General features: G+C 38.5%; 1 protein-coding gene across 5 annotated transcripts in view; it reads right to left on the reverse strand.

Annotated features, from left to right (window-relative positions):
- The window catches only part of GRIP1 (glutamate receptor interacting protein 1), a 310,634-nt gene that overhangs the window by 209,309 nt on the left and 78,548 nt on the right, over positions 1 to 22,777 (reverse strand). For 3 of the 5 annotated variants that reach the window (XM_050984739.1, XM_050984735.1, XM_030237661.2), the window contains exon 1: positions 5,551 to 5,683. The exons of the other annotated variants lie outside the window; for them this stretch is intronic. In XM_050984739.1, the coding sequence (XP_050840696.1) occupies positions 5,551 to 5,683 (133 nt within the window). Of the gene's footprint in view, positions 1 to 5,550; positions 5,684 to 22,777 lie in introns of those variants that run through there. 5 annotated transcript variants of the gene reach the window in all.

Raw genomic sequence — 22,777 nt, forward strand, 5'->3', positions numbered from 1 at the left:
GCTTGTCTATAAAATGAGCATATGTAATTCTTCTGTATGTAATTCTTCTCCTCCACTTGGGTTCCACCAGAAAGAACACTTTCACTAGCAACCATGATTAACAAGATAGTAGATAAATGGGATCATCTCCAAAACACACACATACCTCATCAGAAGTCAAGCAATTCTCTGGATGGGTGTCATGAAATATAAAACTCCACTAGATGCAATGACCAATTGCTTAAAAAACTGTTGGGGTTTTTTTTAACAATTTTAACACCTATGTGTGTTGAAGAAGATGAAAAAGCAAGAGAAACAGCATGTAGGTGGACCCTTATCTAACAACTGTGTGAATTTTATCCAAAACCAGAAAATATTGCTATTGTCACATGGGAAGTCTTAGCAGTGAAAACAGAGACATCACTTGCTACCATTTTTGTTTCATGCAGAAAACTCTGAATGGGGAAGTTGACACCGCCTGCCCCAGCAATAAAGCTCAAACACAGCAGCTTCCTTTATCACGGTGGCTAACCCTGTGATGACAGTCTGTCTGGACATGGGCATCACACCCATGAGGAACCTAAGGCATTGGGGCTATCCAGATCTCAGGAAAAGAGTAGAAAATAGAAATACTTCTGTAAAACAGAAATACTCAAGACCTGTAGTCCATTAAAGAAAATCTCCAGATTCCAACAACCATAAAACAGTTATTAAGTTGAAGGAAATAAGAAGTTTAAATAAATTTTAGTAATTTCTTTTAAACATTATTTTCATTGTGTTTTCAACGACTGCAATATCCTCTACTCGGGTTACCAAGCGTTTTTTTTCTTGTAGGCTTCAATGAATATTTCAGTTTCTCTGAAAGCTGAGATTTTACTGTACTGACATGACAAGATCTGTGACAGGTGAAGAACAATCCCCCCACACATGCACATCCAGTTAACTGCAAACTAGCAACAAATACTCATTGTAAAATAAAAAGCAGTTGCCTTGCATTCCTCATCCTCAGGATCAATTAACATCTCTACAGCTTGAGCAAGAGATTCTCAATTACCTTGTCACCACACAACTCATAAAATCATTAACTCTTCTGCAACCCCAATCAAATCTGAGATTGCTGCAAACAAGAACTATTTTTACCAATTTACAAAATGGAGAAAATCTTGACAAGAGTGATGTTGCTACTGACCACATCATTAAGAAACCACCGGCATGTCAGTCCCCTTGGTGTTCTGTCTTATGTATTTAATACAGCTTCAAAACCACCTCGGGTATGAAATGCAAAGACATTTATTCCTAACATTTTGGCAGCGATGGTGTGGGAGTTTCTGCACCATAACACTGAGCTGTGTTGGAGAATAACGCCCAAGTGGAGTTTTTCAGCTAACACCATCCCAAGAAGTGTATCATAGATACAATTTTAATTTTAATAATTCCCAGATTTCAGTCAACAAAGAGGACGTTTTAGATTCTGAGTCATAGAAAACCTTCAGGTTTTCCTTTTTTACCTTATTTGCTAGGCTAGGAGATAAATACCTTCCCTTCACTTACCAGTGGTAACACAGGGAGGGAGAAGGGCAAATCAGTGGAAAGACCACCACGTGTATTTAGAGAATAAATTTGAAGAGGTTGATGGTCCTAAACTGAGGAACCAGATGATTCTAAACCAGAATTGTGAAATAACTAATAAATGAATCAGAGAGGGAAATGATACATGACTTCACTGCAGATGTAGACTATGGCACATCACTTTGTCTAACATATCAATGCTCTTGTTACACAACATATGCTAGGCCTTGACAAAGGATAGAACAAAGTTATTCATTGGACTCTGGTGACTAAATGGAACATTTTAAGGTCAAGGCTAAAATCATGGGACCTTTCAGGTTAGTGGGTACTTACTAGCAGAATTCTTCAGACATTGCTTTTTGTGATCATTACTTCATATTGTCATTGTGGCTACACAGAAAGTAAAATCTTTATGCCAACAGACTATGCTATAAACCATGTTGAGAAGAACATCATAAGAAGAAAAAGAACCAACAATGAGAAAAAAAGATCTTTCAGGAGATGGATGACAGACAGAAGAAGTACCATAAATAAGGCAAAATTTACCAAGATGCATTCACCCTCTAAACCTGCATATTTCATGAAACCTGGGAAGTTCCAAAATGAGTTGAAAGAAACCCAAATCCTTCCAGGTATTTTGAAAAATAAAGACTTAGAGCTGAAATTATTTTAGGGTGTGGGAAGAAGTGTTTGTTTTGGTCAGAGGTGACCAAGTTAGGCTGAGTCCCAAATCCACACTCCTGCTCAAGACTAGGCTAAAACTCAAAGGTCTTGGCACAACACCCTGACTTCAGCAATTGGATTTATGTAATTTCTGGGAGCATTCTAGCAAGTTCTGCTACACAGCATTCCTGATGGTTTGCAAACAGTCTTTGCAGTAATACAACAAGGGTCTTTTTCACACAAAGCCTTGTTATAAGGAACAGGTTGAATGGCAGTGCTGTAATGCTGCTCAAGATAAGTATGATGCTTTTTAAAGTGTTTTATAAAATAAGCACCAACTTGTCTGAGTAGGCTGGGTAGCAATTTCATCACCCATTATGTTCACACTGCTAAGTCTCACTGAAACGAGTATGATGCCTGCACTACTAATGTCTATGTGCTTGCATACCAGAATTATTACTTTGGTTTTTCTAGCATTCCATAGCACAGACACTTCAGAAAGATAGGAGAGCTGGTGCTGCATGTCAAAGTAAGGTTACCCATTATCTGAACACAAGTGGATGAAACGTCCAAGGAAAAACACATCTGCCTCAGGAGCTGGGGTGTCTTTTTTTACTCAGGGAGCTTTAGGCAGCATTGCACATTCCCTTCATCCAGCTGTGTCCCAGTATCACAGCTAGTATGGTCTTCCATGGCAAAGCTTTGGAAAAGTAATGATGGTATACCAAACAGCGGGAGTGACAATATCCCAATATCCAGGCACAGCTGGGCTGAGGACAAACTAAAGTCACCTTTTTCCTGTGATTCCCAGAGGCCTATTCTGTTTTTAACTTTGTTGTCTTTGTTTGATCCTGCGGTTATTCTAAAGCAGTTTCTGCATTTTTTCATTAATTCTGCCTCCCTGTACAACACACTAAGCCATATTACAAATGGGGGAAGAAGAGAGTAACAAGCTCATAAAGTGATTGTCTCAGACAATCTTCAAATGTAGTGGCTAATTGGATATATAACTCATACAGATGATAGAGAAGGGATGCCTAATAACCTAGAGAGAGGAAACTAAATCTAAAAAAGCTCCATCTCCGTTCAGTTGAATGAACAATAAGCATTTGAGTTCATTAGCTCTGATATTCTAAAAATCATAACAATAAATACAATCTTTCCTGCAAGCACACATTTCCTCTAAGCAAATGACTGCAGAAGGAATGGCTATTAAAAGCTCTGCAATTACTCTAAATTTGTACTGTAAACAGTGTAACACCAGACCATAATTAAATTAAATATGAAACATTTCATTGTCCGAAACACATGAAATTCAGTTTGATGAGTGCATTTGTAATAGCACCAGCAGCATCTTTTCAGATTTTGCACATTGCTTGAAGTAACTACCACACCTATCCAACCAAAACACTGACCAGATCAGACAAAAGCACTTGAGGAGGAACTGTGTTTGAGACAGTATCTCTGTAAAGACTGCATGGCTCATATCTCCTGTGACTGTTTGGTTTAAGTAACTGTGAGAAGAAGCTAACTCCTAGCGCATCCAGCTCCACAGGGCTTTGTGATATTTTGAGTTCAATTCAATCGGAGTACTTGAACACTGCTGTAAACATCACTTCAAAATATGACACACATTTCATCCAGGCTGAAATACTTACAACCTCCACAAGCTGAAGTATATACTATTCTTCTATTTTGTAAGTAGAGTAAAAAGAAAAACCTATGAGATATTTGGCTCAATCTTAGTGCCATACATTAAGTTAAGAAGTAATAATTTATTAATCATCAGTCAAGAAATCCTTGTTACATTTGACAGTTTTTGGAGGGGCTTTGCTTTCTTCTTTAAAGGACCTTCAACAACAACAATCAGCTAGGGAAATATTCTGACATATGGCTTTGACATGTTCGTTTGATTTACATATTAAAGCAAGGAGAAGTTACATGCTTTCACTAACATATATCAAATTTTTCAGTACTAAACAGATTTAAAATTTTTAGTTCTTGTGTAGAAGAGTTCATGCCACTCTGTTACCCATTATTTCTGTACTGTGTCCCAAATAGGTCTTTTTCTTCAAGAACTCCCTCTTAACAACATAGATAAGTTATATAGTTTAAAATAATCAGCACAGTAAGTTTTCTTAAAAATGGAAAGCAAACCAAATTTTATCAAGAAGAAGCCCAGTAAACAACTAAGCACCCTACACTGATTATCTTCAGGAGATAGGCAAGCATGGTGCACTGGGAGAAAGCCAATAAGAACAACTTTTGTTTCCTCATTTTCCACAAGATAGAAGTTCTCTGGCACTGTAAGGCACAATCACATTTATCATTCCATCTTAAAACAAATGTTATGATTTATTTCAGCAAAGTGGAAATGAAGAAAAAAAGATGTGACTGACAGTCACTCACATGGTACAGAACAACAAAAAAGTGCATCAAAGTTCAGCTGCTCAACAAGGCACAGCTTCACTGCAAAGGTCCCAAAGCAGTGGCCAAAACAGCAGAAATAGGCAATTTCTGCTCATGGCTGAATTATGCTCATACTGACACCACCTAGCCCTGACAGTGCCACACAAGACCCTGGGCAGGGGCTGCATGTGACTCTCTCCTTCCCACCCTCCCTGTGGGCATCTCTGGGCACACCCTCTTCTCCAGAAGACCAGAGGCACAGCGGACAAACTCTAAGAAGCTGCAGGGTCCAGCATACAGTTTGCACAGGAATTTCTGAGCGGGCAGTTTATTTTGGTTTTGGCAGAGCTGCTGAGTGCCATCACATGAGTGCCAACAAAAAAATCCCCACTTAATTCTCCAGGAGTGGTCCTGGACCTGCAGCGAGGAACCAGCCCACTCAATTTACTCACTACTGAAAAGACCAGGTCACAGCAGAGGCTTAGTAAACTGACTCTCCCTCAATAGCAAACATTATTCATCAACTTCAACTTACAAATGAGTGCTCGTTGCCTCTGTAGTGCTTTAAAAATATCCATGCAGCCTTCCAAAGGCACTCTACAAGGGCTACCGCCACCCTACTCCCTCCTCAACACAGTGTTTTAACAAAAGGTTTCCAGCAGTCAGAGTGGATTAACTGCATCTGAAATCGCACCAGGGTCTGCAGACAAACCCTCTTTACTTTGAGAGCTTCTGTGCCACTTCAGATGCTTTGTATTGTTCATCAGCAGCAGAGCCAGAAAGAGCTCTCACAGGAACTGACTTTAATACATACACGAGGCTCAGGTTCTAGCAAGGGAGGAACATTGCTCGCATTTTTGGAGTTTAAACATCTTAAGAACATAACATTTTTCACAGCCAAAGAAAAATGAGGTTATGCAAAATACTTACTTCGAAAATGTTCTGAGGCATAATAGTAGACATCCTCATAGCCCTCGTGGTAATCCTCCTCTGGCCGGTACTTTTTGCCTTTTCTTCTTCTCGATCTTCGTATCTGCTTGACAAAGCCCAAGAAGCGCTCCATCTCCTCCTCACTCACAGCCCCAGCCGGCAGCCCCCTTCGCCCTCTGCTTCACAAAGAGCTGTCCCAGCATGAATCAACCGCAGGCACCGGAGCAGAGCTGCAGCTCCCACCAGCCGCTCCGCTACCATTAAACAGCCCCTCCCTTATCTCAGCTGTGACTAGGAAGCATATTGTTTTCCTTTTTGTTTAAAAAAAAGGGACACACACACAGACACACTTTATCAAATCTACTGACTGGAATATTTCAACCTGAAAATAAATAAAAAAGGAAAGCATTGAAGGAAAGGGAGAATTTCAGGATTTCAAGCTGTTATTAAGCAGCAGAGGACAAAGTTGAAGAGACCTGCTTGTCAGCAAGGGGAAGCCCAGCACTGAGAGCTCCCTATCCTGTGTCTCCATCATTTGAAGAGGGGTGGGAGGCGGGGATAGATGTTAGTCAATGGACTGAACCATATCTCAAAGCAAAACAGGTTTCCATTCGCTAGTTAAATGCTGCCCTCATATCTACCCGGGCAAAGGCTCAGGAGCACGTTTGATTTCATTTGTTGTAAGAACAGGAAACATGCCAATCCATTTCTGGCATCTCATACACTGGATGAATAAATAGCAAAGTGGTTTAATCCATACACACAGCCCACTCATCGGCAAGTGTGCGCCGAATGTGTTAATTGGAGCAGCAGGGAGAAAGCTCGGCAGCTGTTAAAAAATGACACATATACCCACTGGGCATTAGTGTATTCTAATCACTGCTAGATCTAAACATTAAAAGGCACTCCAGACAGGTCTCCTACAGAGCTGGCCAGGGTATATGGCAATAGGCAAACAAAGGAAGCGACATCACAAGCACACTATGACAATACTCATTTCAAATCCCAGCAGAGTTCAAAAAACTTTAAGGTGCGGCAGAATATTCTTTGCACAGGGTGAGAGAAGCAAAAAGCCTGAAAGGGCGCTGCCTTTCTTCTCTTGCTGCGTGCCTGAAACCCACATGCATTCCCTAAGATAAGGCTGGAATTTCATCCGTGTTTCTGATAAAGTTTCCCTCCCACACAAAAACAAAATCAGTGATTGCTCAAATACTAACACGCTGACATCTGTCAGGGGCTTTTTATTTTCCTCATGTTCCCTAGTCCAGCAGGACTTCTCCTGTCTATTGGCACAAGTCAGGGATCAAGCAGTCACCTCAGTCAAACTATGTGCTGAACATGGTCACTTGCATCCAAGCTCCCAAGAGATACCATTTTGCACTTAAGAGCACAAGGAAGCCAGAAAGTCTTCCTGTAAAAAAGATTTTACAGGTTCATCGTCTGGAAAAGGAAGAGTACACAGAGCAGGGATTAGTTTCTGGTGATGCAGACATTTCAGTGAGTCATTCTGCAAAGAGTAAACCAGGGCAATGTTTTCAAAAGAAGAAAAGAAGAAGTAAAGCAAAAACCAGGATTATAACTTACTAATTCTATTTCAAAAAAAGTATGCAGAGATTAACCAGTATTAAGTTGGGATTTTCTAGTTTTGAAGCATGTGAAAGTTATTAGTAGAGGTTAACTAGACCTGATATCTGAGGATCCTAAACCACACACACACACTGAAAGATGGAACTGCAATTCTTTTGGGCCTGTTCCAGCTTTCCAGGTATTTTAAAACAATAGTGTCACAAACCCACACTCATTTTTTCCATAAAAAGCTCAAAAATCCCTGGATGCTCCTGCCAAGCTCCCCACAGGAATACAGACTCATCCTTCTTGACCTCACCAGCCCTGCTTGCCCGCTGTGAAAATGCAGTCGCTGTCGCTAGCTGATGAACACCCCCAGGGCACCACCAGAACTATTTTTAGTGAAACTTCTATACTTTCAAATGGTAAAGACCTTAGAGGAGTATTACAGACATATTACCAAAACTAAAAAAGGCAATGAAACTTCACCTATGGACTTTAGGAAGGGTATTCACTGTATGTTTTGAAGGCTTCAACTTGCATCACTTCTGCGCTCTGCCGCCAAGCAGCAAAAACATTACTGTCACAAAACATGAAAACCAAAGATGTAGAAATGTTGGTTTGTTGCCCCTGCTGAGGATTCTCCCCGACAGATGTGAAAAAGGTATTTGTAGGTGTCAGAAACCTAGACTCAAGAATTCTTGTAGCTATCACTGCTCCATGAAGTTAAATTATTACGTTCAATTAAAAATTACAAAGCTTTTTAAAAAGGACAAAATGTAGAACTTTCTGGCTTTTAAACTGTCTTCTAAACGAAAGCTGAAAACTGGAATAAGCAGACACACTTGGCTTTTACTAAGTAAATACAACCTTTTCCAGTGCCTCTGTTGCTCAACATGCTGCAGCAGAAGCAGTTTTTCCCTAGTCCTCAGCACACCCCAGGGAGACTTCAGGCCAATCCATAACAAGAAAAATACAACAAATAAGCAGATATGGGAGCATCACAATGATCTGAAGTAGCAGCACAAGCAGCAGGTGCAGGACATCAACTGCCTGACCACTGTCTAGAGAGAACTGATGTAAGACTGAGCAACTTTTGAGCTTTGGAAAGTACATTATTATCTTGTGCAATGGACTTCCCCTTCTCTCTCGTGCTTATGTGTGGTCTTGTTCACAAGGGTCCCAGGATGAGGGAAGAGACGAGAAAGTTGACTCCATGTTTCAGAAGGCTTGATTTATTATTATATGATAGATAATATATTTAAACTATACTAAAAGAATAGAGGAAAGGATTTCACTACAAGGCTATGCTAAGAATAGAAAAGGAATGAATAACAAAGGTCTTCTCCCAGACCGAGACCGGCCGGACAGGTGAACTGAGATTGGCCCGTAATTGGAAACAGCCTGATGAGGCCAATCATAGATTTCCCCTGTTGCATTCCACAGCAGCAGATAAGAATTGTTTACAGTTTGTTCCTGAGGCCTCTCAGTTTCTCAGGAGGGGAAAAATCCTAAGGAAAGGATTTTTCATAAAACATGTCGGTGACACTTATGAGGTGCATCACACAGCTATATGGCTGCTATAACAAAGCAGAAAATAATGCACCAAACAGTATTACTGGCCAGTGCTCATGGTCACAGCTCCCACCTATGTTGTGTGTAAAGCATGAAGGGGTTGAGGGGGAGCACAAGCTCTCCTCAGATAACCAGAGGGGGTTCAAGCTCTGCTGCACTTCACTCTATCCCACCACCAACTACTCTCTACACAGACCAGACTCCATCTCCTATGCTAATGATGCAGAAGCAGGCCTGCAATTTCTAACACACGAACTGACAATCCTGCCAGCATGTAAATCATGCAGCCATTTCCTTTTCCATGAATGCAAACAGCAGACACATATAATTCCAGAATTTTTACATATTAAAAAAAAAAAAAAATAGAGCAAGTTAAGCTTTTGATTGGATTTTCTCTGACCTAAAATACTGTGGCAATTGGGGCAATTTAAAGAGAAGGAAATACCTTACCTGAGGACATTATTGTTATATATTAATACAAATCTGAGCATTAAGTGCTTTACTGTACTAGTAAGATTTCTCAAGAAAATTTTTGTTTCATATGCATTTCATACCACTGCTACTGCTTGCTGAAAATGCTGGAGACATTCATTAGCTACTCCTCATGCCATACCTGTAAATATTTAATCATAGCCCTACTTTCAAAGGTATACACAGAGAACTCAGTTTCATAAACACAGTAGTTAAAAAAAAAAACAACCAAATAAACAGCTTAACTACTGTTTCCCCCATTGCTCAAGATTCACCCTTCTGCAGCTTCTTGTGGAAAAGAACTCATTTCTTAATGAACATGAACATGGTTCTTTCAACCTTCCGTTGAAAAGAAATAAAAACCAGAAACTAATAGAGGCATACGGCAGCTTCAGAAAGGTATATTGATTGGACAGGACAAGCAGAGAAAGAAACAAACACTGTCTTTCAAATTTTAAAAATGCAAAACATCAGAGATGACAATGAGTTTCATCCTTAATGACAAAGAGAATAGGATAATTATGCCCAGAGGGTAATAAAATTAGATGTTGCTTTATATTCTGAAGCTGTCTCTGAACTAGAATTTGGAGAATCAATTTTCTGGTGTTTTAATGCCACAACAGAAAGTTGCAATGTAAATATGTCTGAAGCTCTTTGGCTCATCCTTTCTCCCTACTCCAATCAAAGCAAGCATTCTATTACCATTTCCAAGAGGACTTCTTAGAAGAAGCAAGGATTGTCGTGCTGTCTCCCAGCATGACTGGCATAACAAAAATTTTGCCAAGTGGCACCGATTAGATAATATTTGCATACTCCATTCTGATAATTAATTTGTTTCCATTAAGGAGAAGCTCCATCAAACTGGATCACTCTTGTGTCAGTGACTTACTGGAAAAGACCTCATAGCAATAATAAAACATACATAAGACAGTCCTTTTTGAAAAGTTGAGCTGAAGCATAAATGCTTCTGCAGCCATGGATAATTTTCTAGAAGACAGATGTCAGCATGGAAGCTTTAACTTGTCTTTATACCCTACCCAGAGCAAAGATTAGGTTTCTCATCATGCAAAATATCTGCATTCAACATTTTATTTGCACAAAATTAACTATAGAGTTCTCAAGGTAAGCTTTCACAAGTGACATACTTCTTTTCTATAGCACTTTTCCCAGTATTTGGGAAAAGCAGCAGAAGAAATATCTTGGTATCCAAGGATAAGCCACTATGGTAGTAAATATTTAACAAGTATTTCCATTTGAGTGGACTTGCAAACATGATGCTTTGAAACCAGAGGCTGTATATGAAGGAAGACTCTCTAATGTGTTGCATCATAAATACAGAATGGAATGGGCACCAAATATTAACAGTTTGGGGCAGTATTTTGCACTCTGCTAATCAGTATGTTTCAGTGTTTAAAAGAAGAATAGTTTCAACAGATGAACCCTCCTACCCTCCTGTATCTCCCTCTGCTTCTCTGGGCAGCCCTAAAAGTCTTCTGCTGGGGGAAGCAATGCCTCTCATTGCGAGGCAACTATGGAAGAGAGCACACGACGGCAGTCGCAGATATCTACCTGCTTCAGTTACTCTTGTGGAAAAACCTCACAGAATTATAAATGGACAATACAAAAATTAATTATATTAAAGATTAATATAAACTGCTCATGGATGCTGGCTGAATAGAGGAAACAGGTTTTTTTCCCATCTCCCTCAAACCCCAAAGCATAAAGGTACAGCAAACCTCAAAGGGAGGAAATGATCGTTTCTTCTCTGGTTCTCCTTCAGCTGAGGGATATCTTTGACAACCTGCTGTCATTGTTTTTGAAGACTAGCAATAACTAACAAAGGAACTATTCCCCTTATTTATCTTACAGTATCATCTTGTCTGACTTTATAGTTTTTCAAGTGATGTTTGTTCACATGCAACAATTGCTCATGTCAAGGCTGCAATTTTCCACTCTTTGCCCTAAGTATCTTGGCGCAAAATGTGAGCTTTTCAATTTGAAAATTATAAAATGCCTGTAATCAACAATCTATTACATTCTGTAAGAACATACAGCTATATGCAGAAGCAGTGCTGTGTTCAAAGCCAGTACTGTGTGTGAGGAGTACCCAGGAGCTGCCCACTGCCCCCTGAGGTAACACTGCCCCACCCAAAGACCCTCAGTCAAGCCAGATTCTGAGCACAAGTTTTGTTCCCTTCCTAAAGACATCTGAAAAGAGCATCACATACGAAGGCATGGGACATACTAAATATTGCACTGCATATCTCTCCCATTTGACAGTTTATATACATGCAGGATAACCAGGGCACTATCTTTAGATTGTTGCTGCAGGAGAACTGGATGGTGATAAAATATTGCTGATCCATACTGCTATTTTTAATCCGATACTTGTTATACACTGTTAAATTATCAGTTTGCTCTGATTTTAATGTATTACATTCAGTTTCACACATCATACATTCTTGTTATTAATTGCTCACACAGAATCATCGACCATTTTTGTCCTCTGCTCCTAAATTAATGTAAGACTTGAGAGCTGGAGTTCAGCTTTTGCATCACCTAGCTGTAAATTAAATTAACTACCAAATATTTTTTCTTTTCCCTCTTTTTTCCTTTTTTTTTTGCGCGTGAACACACACACATTTTCATACTTTGAAATAAATAAAATGGGGAACTTGAGTTCTTTATTGTATTTGATCATATATGTTATTTTGTGTTAACATCCCCAGTGGTTTTGCTTTTTTGCAAAATTTTCTCAAATAAAAGTGTGCTCACAAATGTGAATGCCGACACAGGGGAGAGGATAAAATAGAGCACAATGGACAGAGGAAGAGGCTACTTTCATTTAGAGGGAACTGGGGGACTGTTTGTGTGGACAATACAAGAATGCTGCTTCTCATATATGGAGAATGCCGAGAAATCTTTGTGGCGCTGTTTTGAAAGGGTCACTTGTCAAGTTGAATTTCATGCAGAATGTATGCTTCAGGGGAAAAAACACTTTTTTTTTCCCCCCTTCAACTCAGCTAAAGCCGCATGCATTCTATTTTTTTTCTCGTCTTTCTAGCCTATTTGGATTTAAGTGGCTAATTAGAATACAAATATTCATTAACAAATGCTAATTTTACCACCACCAAGGAAATACTGCTCAGGTAAAATTAAGTACAAAAAAAGTTAGAATTTCCTTAATATTTTGTGACACCAATAATCATTCTTCAAGAAAAGCTAAGCAGAGAACTATTCCAACCATATGCAAAACCCCTTCAGGGTTAAAGCAGCAGACTGAAATTTTAAAATAGTAAAACTAGAACACAGCTCTTTGGAAAGTCTGAATTAAAGGTGTTTTCATCTTTCTAAAGAAACGTAGCAAATGGCTAGAGGGAACACTACCAAGATTTTGCATCATGTGTCTCTTTTATGCACAAAAGAAAATCTCAAATCAACTATGAAATACGTATGAAGAAATGGTTTAGAATATGGATAAGGTTTTTACTCCTCCCTGAGTAAAAACAACATTATATTTCCCTAATTTGCAATCCTTCAACAACTGAACATTTAAACTCTAACAATAATTAAAATGCACATAGAGCACTGGAAAGAATGTTTGTTCCTGAGGCCTCTCAGTTTCTGGAAAGAATAATTAATTTATGAAATTACAGCTGGCCAGAACAAAAATACCTAGCTAATATATGAAGTTCATAAAACAAAAGCATCAAAATATTTTCTTAGGCTGCAGACCACAGGGGTTATAGCGTGCCACCAAACAAGGTTGCAGAAGGTGGGATTTCACAGTTAAGTGACAGTGGAAGACCTCTTTGAATATGTTGCGTGAGATTTAAGGTAAATCAGAGAGAATCAACCATCCAACATCTCTTTACATGTAAGAGTTTGTGTAAGAGACTTTTTGCTGGGGTCCCCCTCTTCTATTACCAATATTTAGTAGTGAAGAGCAGTAAAAACCTTGGTATGTTTCATTATTGAAAATATACACCAGACATATATTTTGCATTTCTCTGATGAACCAATTATTGCAACAAGAAACTTCTGTAATTTGTTTAATAAACTGCAAGAGCAGTTAGAAGTAATAAAAGATGGGCAACAGGAAAAAAATCTGAAGGGAAATATACAAAAAATATGGAGGCAACTATGAAATTGAAGTAATGGAGAAGCACCACTGCAAAAAAACCCACAGGCATAAAGGAAGTTGAGCTGTATCCTGAGCTCCAAGTTTTATCAGGGTCAAGATGTAGTAGATAAATAGAAAGATTTTACTGCAGGTGAGCTCTGACAAGAAGAAAATTCTGCTTGTCAAGAAAAGACTACTACAGAGAAATTCCTCATAATGATCACATGAATTTACAATAAAAGACTATGTAAATATATATGCAAATTAAACCATCCATCTGGACTCCACTGCCCTAGAGGCACAGGCCAACATGATGGCAATGAAGAATCCAGTTGCCCAGATGGATTAACCCTTCTCCTTCTCTCTCAATACCCTCCACATCCAGTTTTAAGTAATTCCTGTTGTCTTTACACATTCTGAAACTGCAAAGTATACAAAGTAAAAAGAACAGTAAAAATACTTGAAAGGCAAAAAGGACAACTTCACATGTAACCTTACAGCAATGAGGCCCAAGTATGTGTCCACAGCACTGAAGGATGGAGGTTTCCATTCACCAGCTCTCAGCAGCAAGGCCCATTGAACATTAGTGTGGTACTTCATCTCTCTCATGCCAAACAGCAGTTTGGGAAATGAGAGCTGCTGACACCTCTTTATGTATGGGGTTTCACTTCCCTTCTGTCCCCATCCCAAGGACATAGAACAGGTTCTGCTGTTCAGTTTGTAATTTGTTTCCTAGTTCAAGTCCACCTTTTTCCATCCAGGGGAACATAAAACACAAAAAATTAAATGAAAACAAAAAATAGAGAAAATCTGCTTAATGCTGCTGCCAAGTTATTAACAAAGGAAATAGAGACAAAGCAAATGCACAGACTTCAAAATTGTCTACTCCATCCTCCATGAGAACAGCATTCCTGTGTTTGAATGTTAAGAGGCAAACCAAAAGGAAAAAAAAAGGCATCGCATCCTGAGCTTCTGAATCTCATTTACCTCTGCTATACAGTTTGACATTTTCTGCTGTAAATTCATTCTTACAATAACAACTTTGCCATATAAAATGGTGAGACTAAATATAATCACTTGTTCAATGTTGCACTCTTTACAGGGTAATAATAAAGGCTGTAACAAATAAATCTGATTTTACTCGTATAGACTATTGAGATCCTTGACCTCAGCATACATTTCGGAAGCAACAGAATAGCTGAGGTTTGTTCTACTTGAAAGCTGATAGTTCCCAAAGGAAAGGTTACTTGGAATTTACATTCTGTGACACTCAGAAGAGACAAAATAAGTCTGATTTTTCAAACTTCTCTTCAGAGATTTGTACACCAGGATTTACTTCATTCCTCTTCTGTGGCACTCCTCATCCATGGTAAATACAAATGCTTTTCAAGGTGTTCTCAAGAAGCCATCCCTAACACATCCACTCTACAACACTTATTAACAATCATTTTCATCGTCACACTCAGCCCTGTGCTCTTCAGTAAGATCCACACCTCCAGGCATTGCTTCTCTCTTGGTAGGCAGGTTATAGTGTGGGAGTTCACAACTCCTGGATTTTTTGTACCATATGATGGATTTGGTCATACAACTAAAAACGTGCATATCAAGAAATACATAGCATTCCTCTTGTTAATTAGTACAGTCACAGAAAATGACTCATAATTAATCACCTCAAGATTTGAGAGTCCAAGATACTCAGAGATCTCAGTTTTAACCCACACTAACAAAATGATAAAAGAAAATACGAAGGAAATTTTACACCAGACAAGTTAAATCATTATCAGTTAGCGTGCAAAACTGACACAACTAAAACTTCACAATCCCAAAGAATTTCATAACTATTGCAGATATCCCATGAAAGCTCTTCACTCTTTTAGCTGCTCAGGATACATCTATAGCTGAGGTCAAGATGCAAATTCAGACAGGATGCGTATTTTACAAACTGACTTGTTACTGATATTTGGATTACCCAACCATTAACATTTTGCTCAGAAGCAGTAAAGCAATTCTGTAGACACACTCATGCATTCCTCCCAGCTTTATACAATTTTGTGCAGAGTATCACGTGGTATTGACTGACAATTAGGATTCCTTAAAAAACTATTCTGCAATTCTTCTTCTTAAAAAAAAAATCCCCTAGGTCTGAGTTCAATCCCTTAAAAAAAGGTGTCTCAGGTATTTACAATTGACCATACTAATCTCTACTCTTAGAGTTGTCTTTCCTGCAAATTCCTTCATGCACTACTTATTCAGTTGTAGATGACACAATTTTTGTACTGCTATGGTATAGGATGTCAAGCTAGAAATCTTTTAAGAGCTTAACCTCACTCACTGTCCCACTGAGCTGAACAGGATGCCTGGTGGTAGCAAGGACTATGATAATGAGCAGCTGCTGCATCAGATGCTCCCAGCTGTGCTGGTATTGCCACATCCTAACTTCAGAGGCCACAAGTTTTATTTTGCTTAAGAAATAAATTTTTAAAAATTATTGTCATACTTATTTGAAGAAGAAAAGTTTACAAAGTGAACTTTCCTGCTGGGCCTAAAGATCACATCCTGGAAGCCTAGAGTGATAACTTGACATTTCATTTTCCAAGAAGTCTAAACAACCACAATAAATTTACAAATGTAGACATGCTGCACTGTTAAATTTCATTTCACGCTTAGTAAGCAAACATTATCAAACTGTAAGTACTGTCATCCTCAGTCTTTTTAGTCAGAAATCTTGTAGCCAATAAAGGTGTGACCTTGAATATTCCACAGATGGATGAAGTCACTTTGATAATCCCTTTGTTACACATTTTGCAGAATTGCAAAGTTAGGTCACACTGACTCTAACTTCACTTTACAATAACTTTACAAACTGCATGATCATTAAGAGTCACTAAAAGTGCATTAATGAACCACGTGTCTGAACTGTCATGAAAAATTCAGTTTTGAAATTAAAAATGCTGAGACAATGCAGAAGCTAATGTTTTCTACAAACATAGCACTCATAGAATTATTTTTACTGACAAAAACATAAAAAGTAAACCTGAATGCTATTTTCTAATACATTGTCAAAACCAAAAGATTCCTATTTAGGAAGCCAGTGAAAGCATATGGCCTTGTGTGAGAGGATGATGAAATGTTACAGAACACAGGCATAAATTCATCAGGATTTTTCATGTGGGCTGAATCTACTCTGATGTTTATTTTAAAGGGAAAACTGAAGGAAAAATTCCAATGCTGTTTTCTTAAGGAACAACTATTGCTTTCTGATACTCATTCTGCATTTGATATACTACACCATAGTCACTATACCAAACAACCAAATATATGTAATGATTTACCTTTTCTAATGATTTAGTTACCTAAAAAAATCCTGTTCAGTTACAAGACATAATGATTCATTACCACTTCAAATCTTACTGAATACATCAAATCACATTTTTTTCAGTCTAATTACCAAATAAGAAGACTAACTGAATAAGAACTGCAAAACTCTGAAAAAGATTTTAGATCTCTAATGAGTTGTAAACTACTGTAAATAAACAAAGAAGTTGAAAAATAAGCATTTTGCATCATGAAAAAAAAAGAAAATAAAAAGCAAACAAAAGTTAATTTGAAGTACTGCTTGGTTGCTTCTAAGTATGCTCTTTTTTTTGTCTTAAATGATTCCTTTCTGAAAGATCCACCATCTCCACCCCACCAAGAAACACCCCAATAACTGATTCCCCACAGGGACAGAGCTGCTTTGAAATCAGAAAGACACTGCAAAGAGTCCACAAGAGTCAAACTCCACACCACCACGTCTAGAAACAGACATAGCTTCTATCTAAATTGTACATGGCTTGGTTTTGGATTTAAAATGCAAAATATCTCGACCAGATTCTCTCTTGGTCATTATGTTATTTTTTTTATTTTGGTTACTCTTACTTTTAAAAACACCTTCTCTGAATACTGGCATCTACTGAGACCAGTGGGACAAACTTCCACTGTCTGAAGTGGATGCTCTATGCAAATGCTCAAGCTTGGATGAGGCTCTGAGAAACCTTATTCAGAGGATGCCATTCCTCTCCATGGTGATGAGCTGGAACTAGATAATCTTTAAGGTCCCTTCCAACCCAAGCCATGCAATGATTTCATGACTTAGAAGGAGGGGGTTTTGTCAGATTCTGATTTCAAGCTTTAGTGGCTACTTAATGACAACCAAAAGGAAATGGCAGCATGAAAGGCAGGTGGGGAATGACCCTGTCTTTTGCAGCTCACATCCTTGATTCATCAACTGTTACTCCTGAGTCCAAAAGCCAAGGCCTGGCAGGTATCTGCAAAACCAAAGCCTGAAGAGTTGGAGGAAAAAAATCCAACTTGCACACCTGGCTTTAAGATATATCGGTCCTTTTACACAGTGTATTTGCACACAGAACTGATGCCTGCTACAGTGTCCTTTTTTTATTTTTTTGCAAAATGAACATAGAAATGGAAAACTTTCTGTCACTAATTTTGGAAAAAATCTAATTGTCTCGTTTAGGAAGACTAGTCTATACTCCTTAACAGTGTGTACACCAGTTGGGTTAAAATCAAGTACATACTAATAGAAACACTCAATTGATTTATGAATATTTAAGTCCTTTATTTTACCTAGTGTATTCAATAGCCTCTTGAGGGAAAGATAAAAATTATGAATCACGATTAAGCTCATCAAGCAAGGGTTCAAATTCAATTTTCTGAGATGGGTTGACTGCCAATGCAGTCAATCTTCGCAGAATCCCTTCTGATGCCACTTCCAAGAGGTGAAAGGGAAAGTGCGATACAATATTAGCTTGGCAGCATTGTTTCTGAAAACTGCATTGTTGAAGGTATTGTGTGCCTATTAATACATCATAAATTGCTTTAAAACTAGCTGCTGGACTAAAGAAATGAGAATTTCAACTTGTACTTCAAGAACAAGTTGAAAGCAGTCAAGAATTAAAACACAATCTTGCAAATGTAATTTATAGACATTCTTCAAGTCAAAAGACAAAATGCAAATAAAATCAGACCTTTCCCTACTAATTCCTTGAATTTATCCTTTTCCTTATGTTTCCCCCTTCTATGTATAATATTTTGAAGTCCTATATTGGCAATATTGTTTCGCCAATCAAGTTCAGAATCTTTTGATCTTTGTGCAATGAGAAGCTAACCCACAGAGTGGGCTAACATTCACAAAAAAAAAAATCCATATTTCTAAACAGAGGGGGGAGAAAACCACAAGAAAACCAAAATACAAGCCTATTTACAGAATACAAGGTAGAAAAACATTCCAAATTTCTGTGAGACATCAGCTTATGACTGAGGTAGTAGGACTTGCCCTTTCATTCTGGGTAGAGCACTGCTGACTTGGAGCCAAGCTGACTTTGAGCCAACCACCTCCAAGAAGACCTCACTGCTGCCTTTCAGGATTAAAGGGGGCCCATAAGAAAGATGCAGAGAGATTTTTCAGCACAGCCTGTTGCAACAGGACAACAGGCAATGGTTTTAAACTAAAAGAGGGTCGATTTAGATTAGATATATGGAGGAAGTTTTTTACAATGCTTGTGGTGAAGCATCAGCACAGGTTGCCCAAAGAGGTGGTGGATGCCCCATCCCTGGAAACATTAAAGGTCCACTGGGCAGGGCTCTGAGCAATGTTATCTAGATGAAAATGTTCCTACCCACAGCAGAGATAGGGGCAGGATGGACTAGATGGCCTTTAAGGTTTCTTTCAACCCAAATTATTCAATGATCACAGTAATGCATACAATTACAAAGGGTACCAGCACCTTGAAACAATGAAATAATGCATATGGGTTAATCACTGGCTCATCCCACCAGCATCTTTCCATTTCTCACTCATTCATACTCTTTTGAGCTCTTCTGAGCTCACAGTAAGCTCAAAGGGCCAAATACCACAATACCACAAACTCCAGGAGTTACACACGGACTGATAATTATTCACCAAATGAAAACATTTTTGAGGATTTTTAACACTCTCAGCAAGTTAGTAGACAGTGAATGTGCCAGAGATAAAGGCAGATTACTTGAAAAAGTATTAAACTGGCAGCATGGAGTTGCAGGGCGTTGTTTAGAAACGAGGTTATGCTAATGTCTGTGTACATTTGCTTAAAAATTTATGCCAAGCAATGCCTAAATCATACAAATAGCCTGACCACAAGTGAAGAAATGCAATATTTGAGCTATGTGGAGACCTTCTTTCAAACTCATGCGTATTTATTTTTAACTGGTACATCAACATCCATTAAGCACAAAGAGAATTAATTTCTTCTTCCCTGCCACAGTTATGGTCAATATGAGTCAGACTCTTCCAGTAGCGTCAGAGTGGATCTGAAATAAAGGATCAGTCATCTGTGATTATTTAAACAGCCCATGGCACTTTGATGTAACACATGTGTCTACTGGACAAGTAGACAAGTAGCAAGTGCTGGTAATTCCACTACATTTGCAGGAGGTAGATTTTCCTCAGTATTGCAACTGGAGATGGTAGCTGGGCTTGTTCTAATTCTAGAGATTCAAAGCCACTAGTTGTCATCTTTGAGAAGTCCTGGAGATATAAGACTAGAAAAGGTCAACTTCAGTCTTAAAGCAGATGGAGGGTGGGAGAGGAAGATCTTTATATGACTTGTATTAATATAGCTCAATAAAATACTGAGATTAAAAAATTAAACAGAACTTTTAAACACAAAATCAACAAACAATACCTGGGAAAAAACCAGACAGCCAACCTGGATCTCTCATGATTAAATAATGTCAAATTAGCAGCAAGACAGCAAACCATGTAGACAGAGCACAAAAGATGTCATATGTACTAACTAAATATCCTCACAAGTATGCAATATATGTCACTCTCCTAAAGAAAGTTTGCCTATGTCAGGGTAAATGCCAATCTGACTGGAAAGCTATACTGAATCCAGTCAGAAAATAAATAATTTTGAAGATGTGGATCCACTGCTACTCAATATTTTACTTTCTATACATTATGCATATGCAATCCTTTATGTGCAATTTCCATTTTCATCTATCTAGGTCACAAATAAATCCCAAGACATCACCAATCTTAAACCAAATGCAAGCACTCTGGAGGAGCAGATTAGAATAGAAAATAAACAGACTGAAGTAATCATCTGAAAGAAACAAGATGTCTTTCAAGAAGGAGAAATGCCAGATATTCCAATAAGCAGGAATATGTAACTATATACCCTCGGGAACAAGAACAAGTGATTAGGTAGGTATTACCCTGAAATGCATCTGGTTAACACAGTCATTTAGTAGTTAAACCCAGCTCCACAACACCCACCATGGTAAACTACTCAATCATAGAGATATATTTAGTAGTATTATAGCACACACAGTTATTTCTTTGCTCTCCTACACTGGTAAGGTCTGAACTGGATGCTTCTGTCCAAAATTAAGATGTCAGAGTTTTTAGAAAAAAATAAGTGTGCATAAATTAAAGATCTGTAAAAATTAATCAGAGTAAGAAATAAAAGAGAAGCAGAAAGGACTGAAGTGGAAACAGAATACACAGAAAGATCAAAGACCATGAAAAAGAAATAAAATTTATTTTCCATTTTCTACAGAGAAGTCTGGAAGATTCGGGTGGAACATAAAATAAAACATTCAGCAGATAAGGGCATCTGACAGAAACCCCAAGAAATTCAACTAAAGCAAATGCCAAGACCTGCAGCACAGGCACCAGCTGGTAAGAAAAGCAGCTCTACTGAAAAGGACTGGGGGGTCCTGGCTGACAACATGCTGCACATCAGCCTGCAGTGCAGCCTCGTAGAAATGAAGACCAGCTCCATACTGGGCTGAATCAGTAACAGCACAGACAGCAGGTAAAGTGATGTGGTGTGGTCCTTCAGCACAATTCAGCACTTGTGAGATGGCATGTGCAGCATTCTGCCTCACCTGGAGCAGTCCAGGACAGAGACATTCTAAAGCCACCCCACTGGAGGGCCATGGCAGTGATGAAGGGCTGAAACATGCAGGGTACGGAGAGCAGCTGAGGGGCTTGAGTCTGTTTAGTTTCTAACCTTTAGAAAAATATTAGGGGAAATTCAAGGGCTGTTTTCAAGATACTGGAGAAGAGCAAGACAGACTCTTCTCAGAGATTCACAGCAGAAGGACAAAAGACAACAGACATAAGTCACAGAAAGTGAAACTCAAATTACTCTAATTAGATAGAAGGGAGGGAAAAACTCATGGAGGTGTGGTAAAACTTGAGAGCATGTTTCTCAGAGAAGACTTATCATCCTTAATGTTATTCAAAATTCAGCTGAATAGGGGCCCTAAGCAAATTGACCCAGCTTCAAAGGTGGCCCTGCCTTGAACAGCAGGCTGGACCAGACAACCTCCAGAAGTTTCTTCCTACATAAATTTTATAATTCTTCTACTGCATCTGTGAGGAATGACAAAGATAGTGCCTTGGGCTAGGAGACCAACTATACAATCTCCAGAGGTTCATTCCAGCTAGTTTTTCCTGCAGTCCTGAAGACTGAAAGGCACTAATAAATATTCAGACAGAACATGAGTGTTCTCCTTTTTGTGTGAACATTCATTAATTCATTTTAGCTAACGGGTTATAAATATGAACAAATATTGTATATTGCATACTTAGAAATTTGATAGCAATAATATTGAGAAATTAATCTTAGATACCAAACTGCATGGAAAACAAGGGGAAAGATTATAGGGGAAAATGTTATAATAGGCAGCATATAAAACAGTATTTTCAAATACTTCCTTATCCCATCTGCAATTCCCAGAGAGGCTCTCAGGCACTTCACTGACAGCCAAAACTGGAACTTTCTCTGAGTGCTGGGCTGACAGTTTGTAGTGAGGGAGGAATACATGGCACACAATCTCTTTCAAAAGCCCTTTTTAACTTTCAAGGCCTTTACAGCACAAAAGACAAAGGGAGATTGGTTGTATCACATAGGGAATTTACCTGGATAATCCAAAAATACTCAAGGCAGGAACAAAGATCCTTCAGCTGATCACCTATAAGCTTTCTAAAACTAATTTTACACTGGAAGGATGAGCATACAGCCCTATTTTCCATATCTCACAGAGTTTAGAGAGCAGTGAGGATGTATGCAGTCCACTGAGGAGAACTAAACCTTACGCTGATCCTTTCTGAAAAAAGAACTAAAGATATTATAAAATCAAAATACTGTAATTTCCTCTCTCAAGCTGGGAGATATTTTTGAATGTGCAAATGCAACATAAAGATGCTTTATTAAAACTTAACACTAACGCAAATTTCCTTTAAGGCGCAGACATAAAACATTTTGTCCTCACTATAAAAAAGCTGTTGAAAAATGAAAGAGCTTGGTTGGAACCTGCTTACATTAATCCACTAGTGGCAAGAGAGACCACAGTTTAGCAATTACTTCATGAGACTGACTTTGTCCTGACTTAAAAGAATAATATTGCTTACATTTTCAAGACCTACAATTTTTTACATATTTT

Source organism: Serinus canaria, chromosome 1A (genome assembly GCF_022539315.1).
Source record: "Serinus canaria isolate serCan28SL12 chromosome 1A, serCan2020, whole genome shotgun sequence".
Classification (NCBI taxonomy): Eukaryota; Metazoa; Chordata; class Aves; order Passeriformes; family Fringillidae; genus Serinus; species Serinus canaria.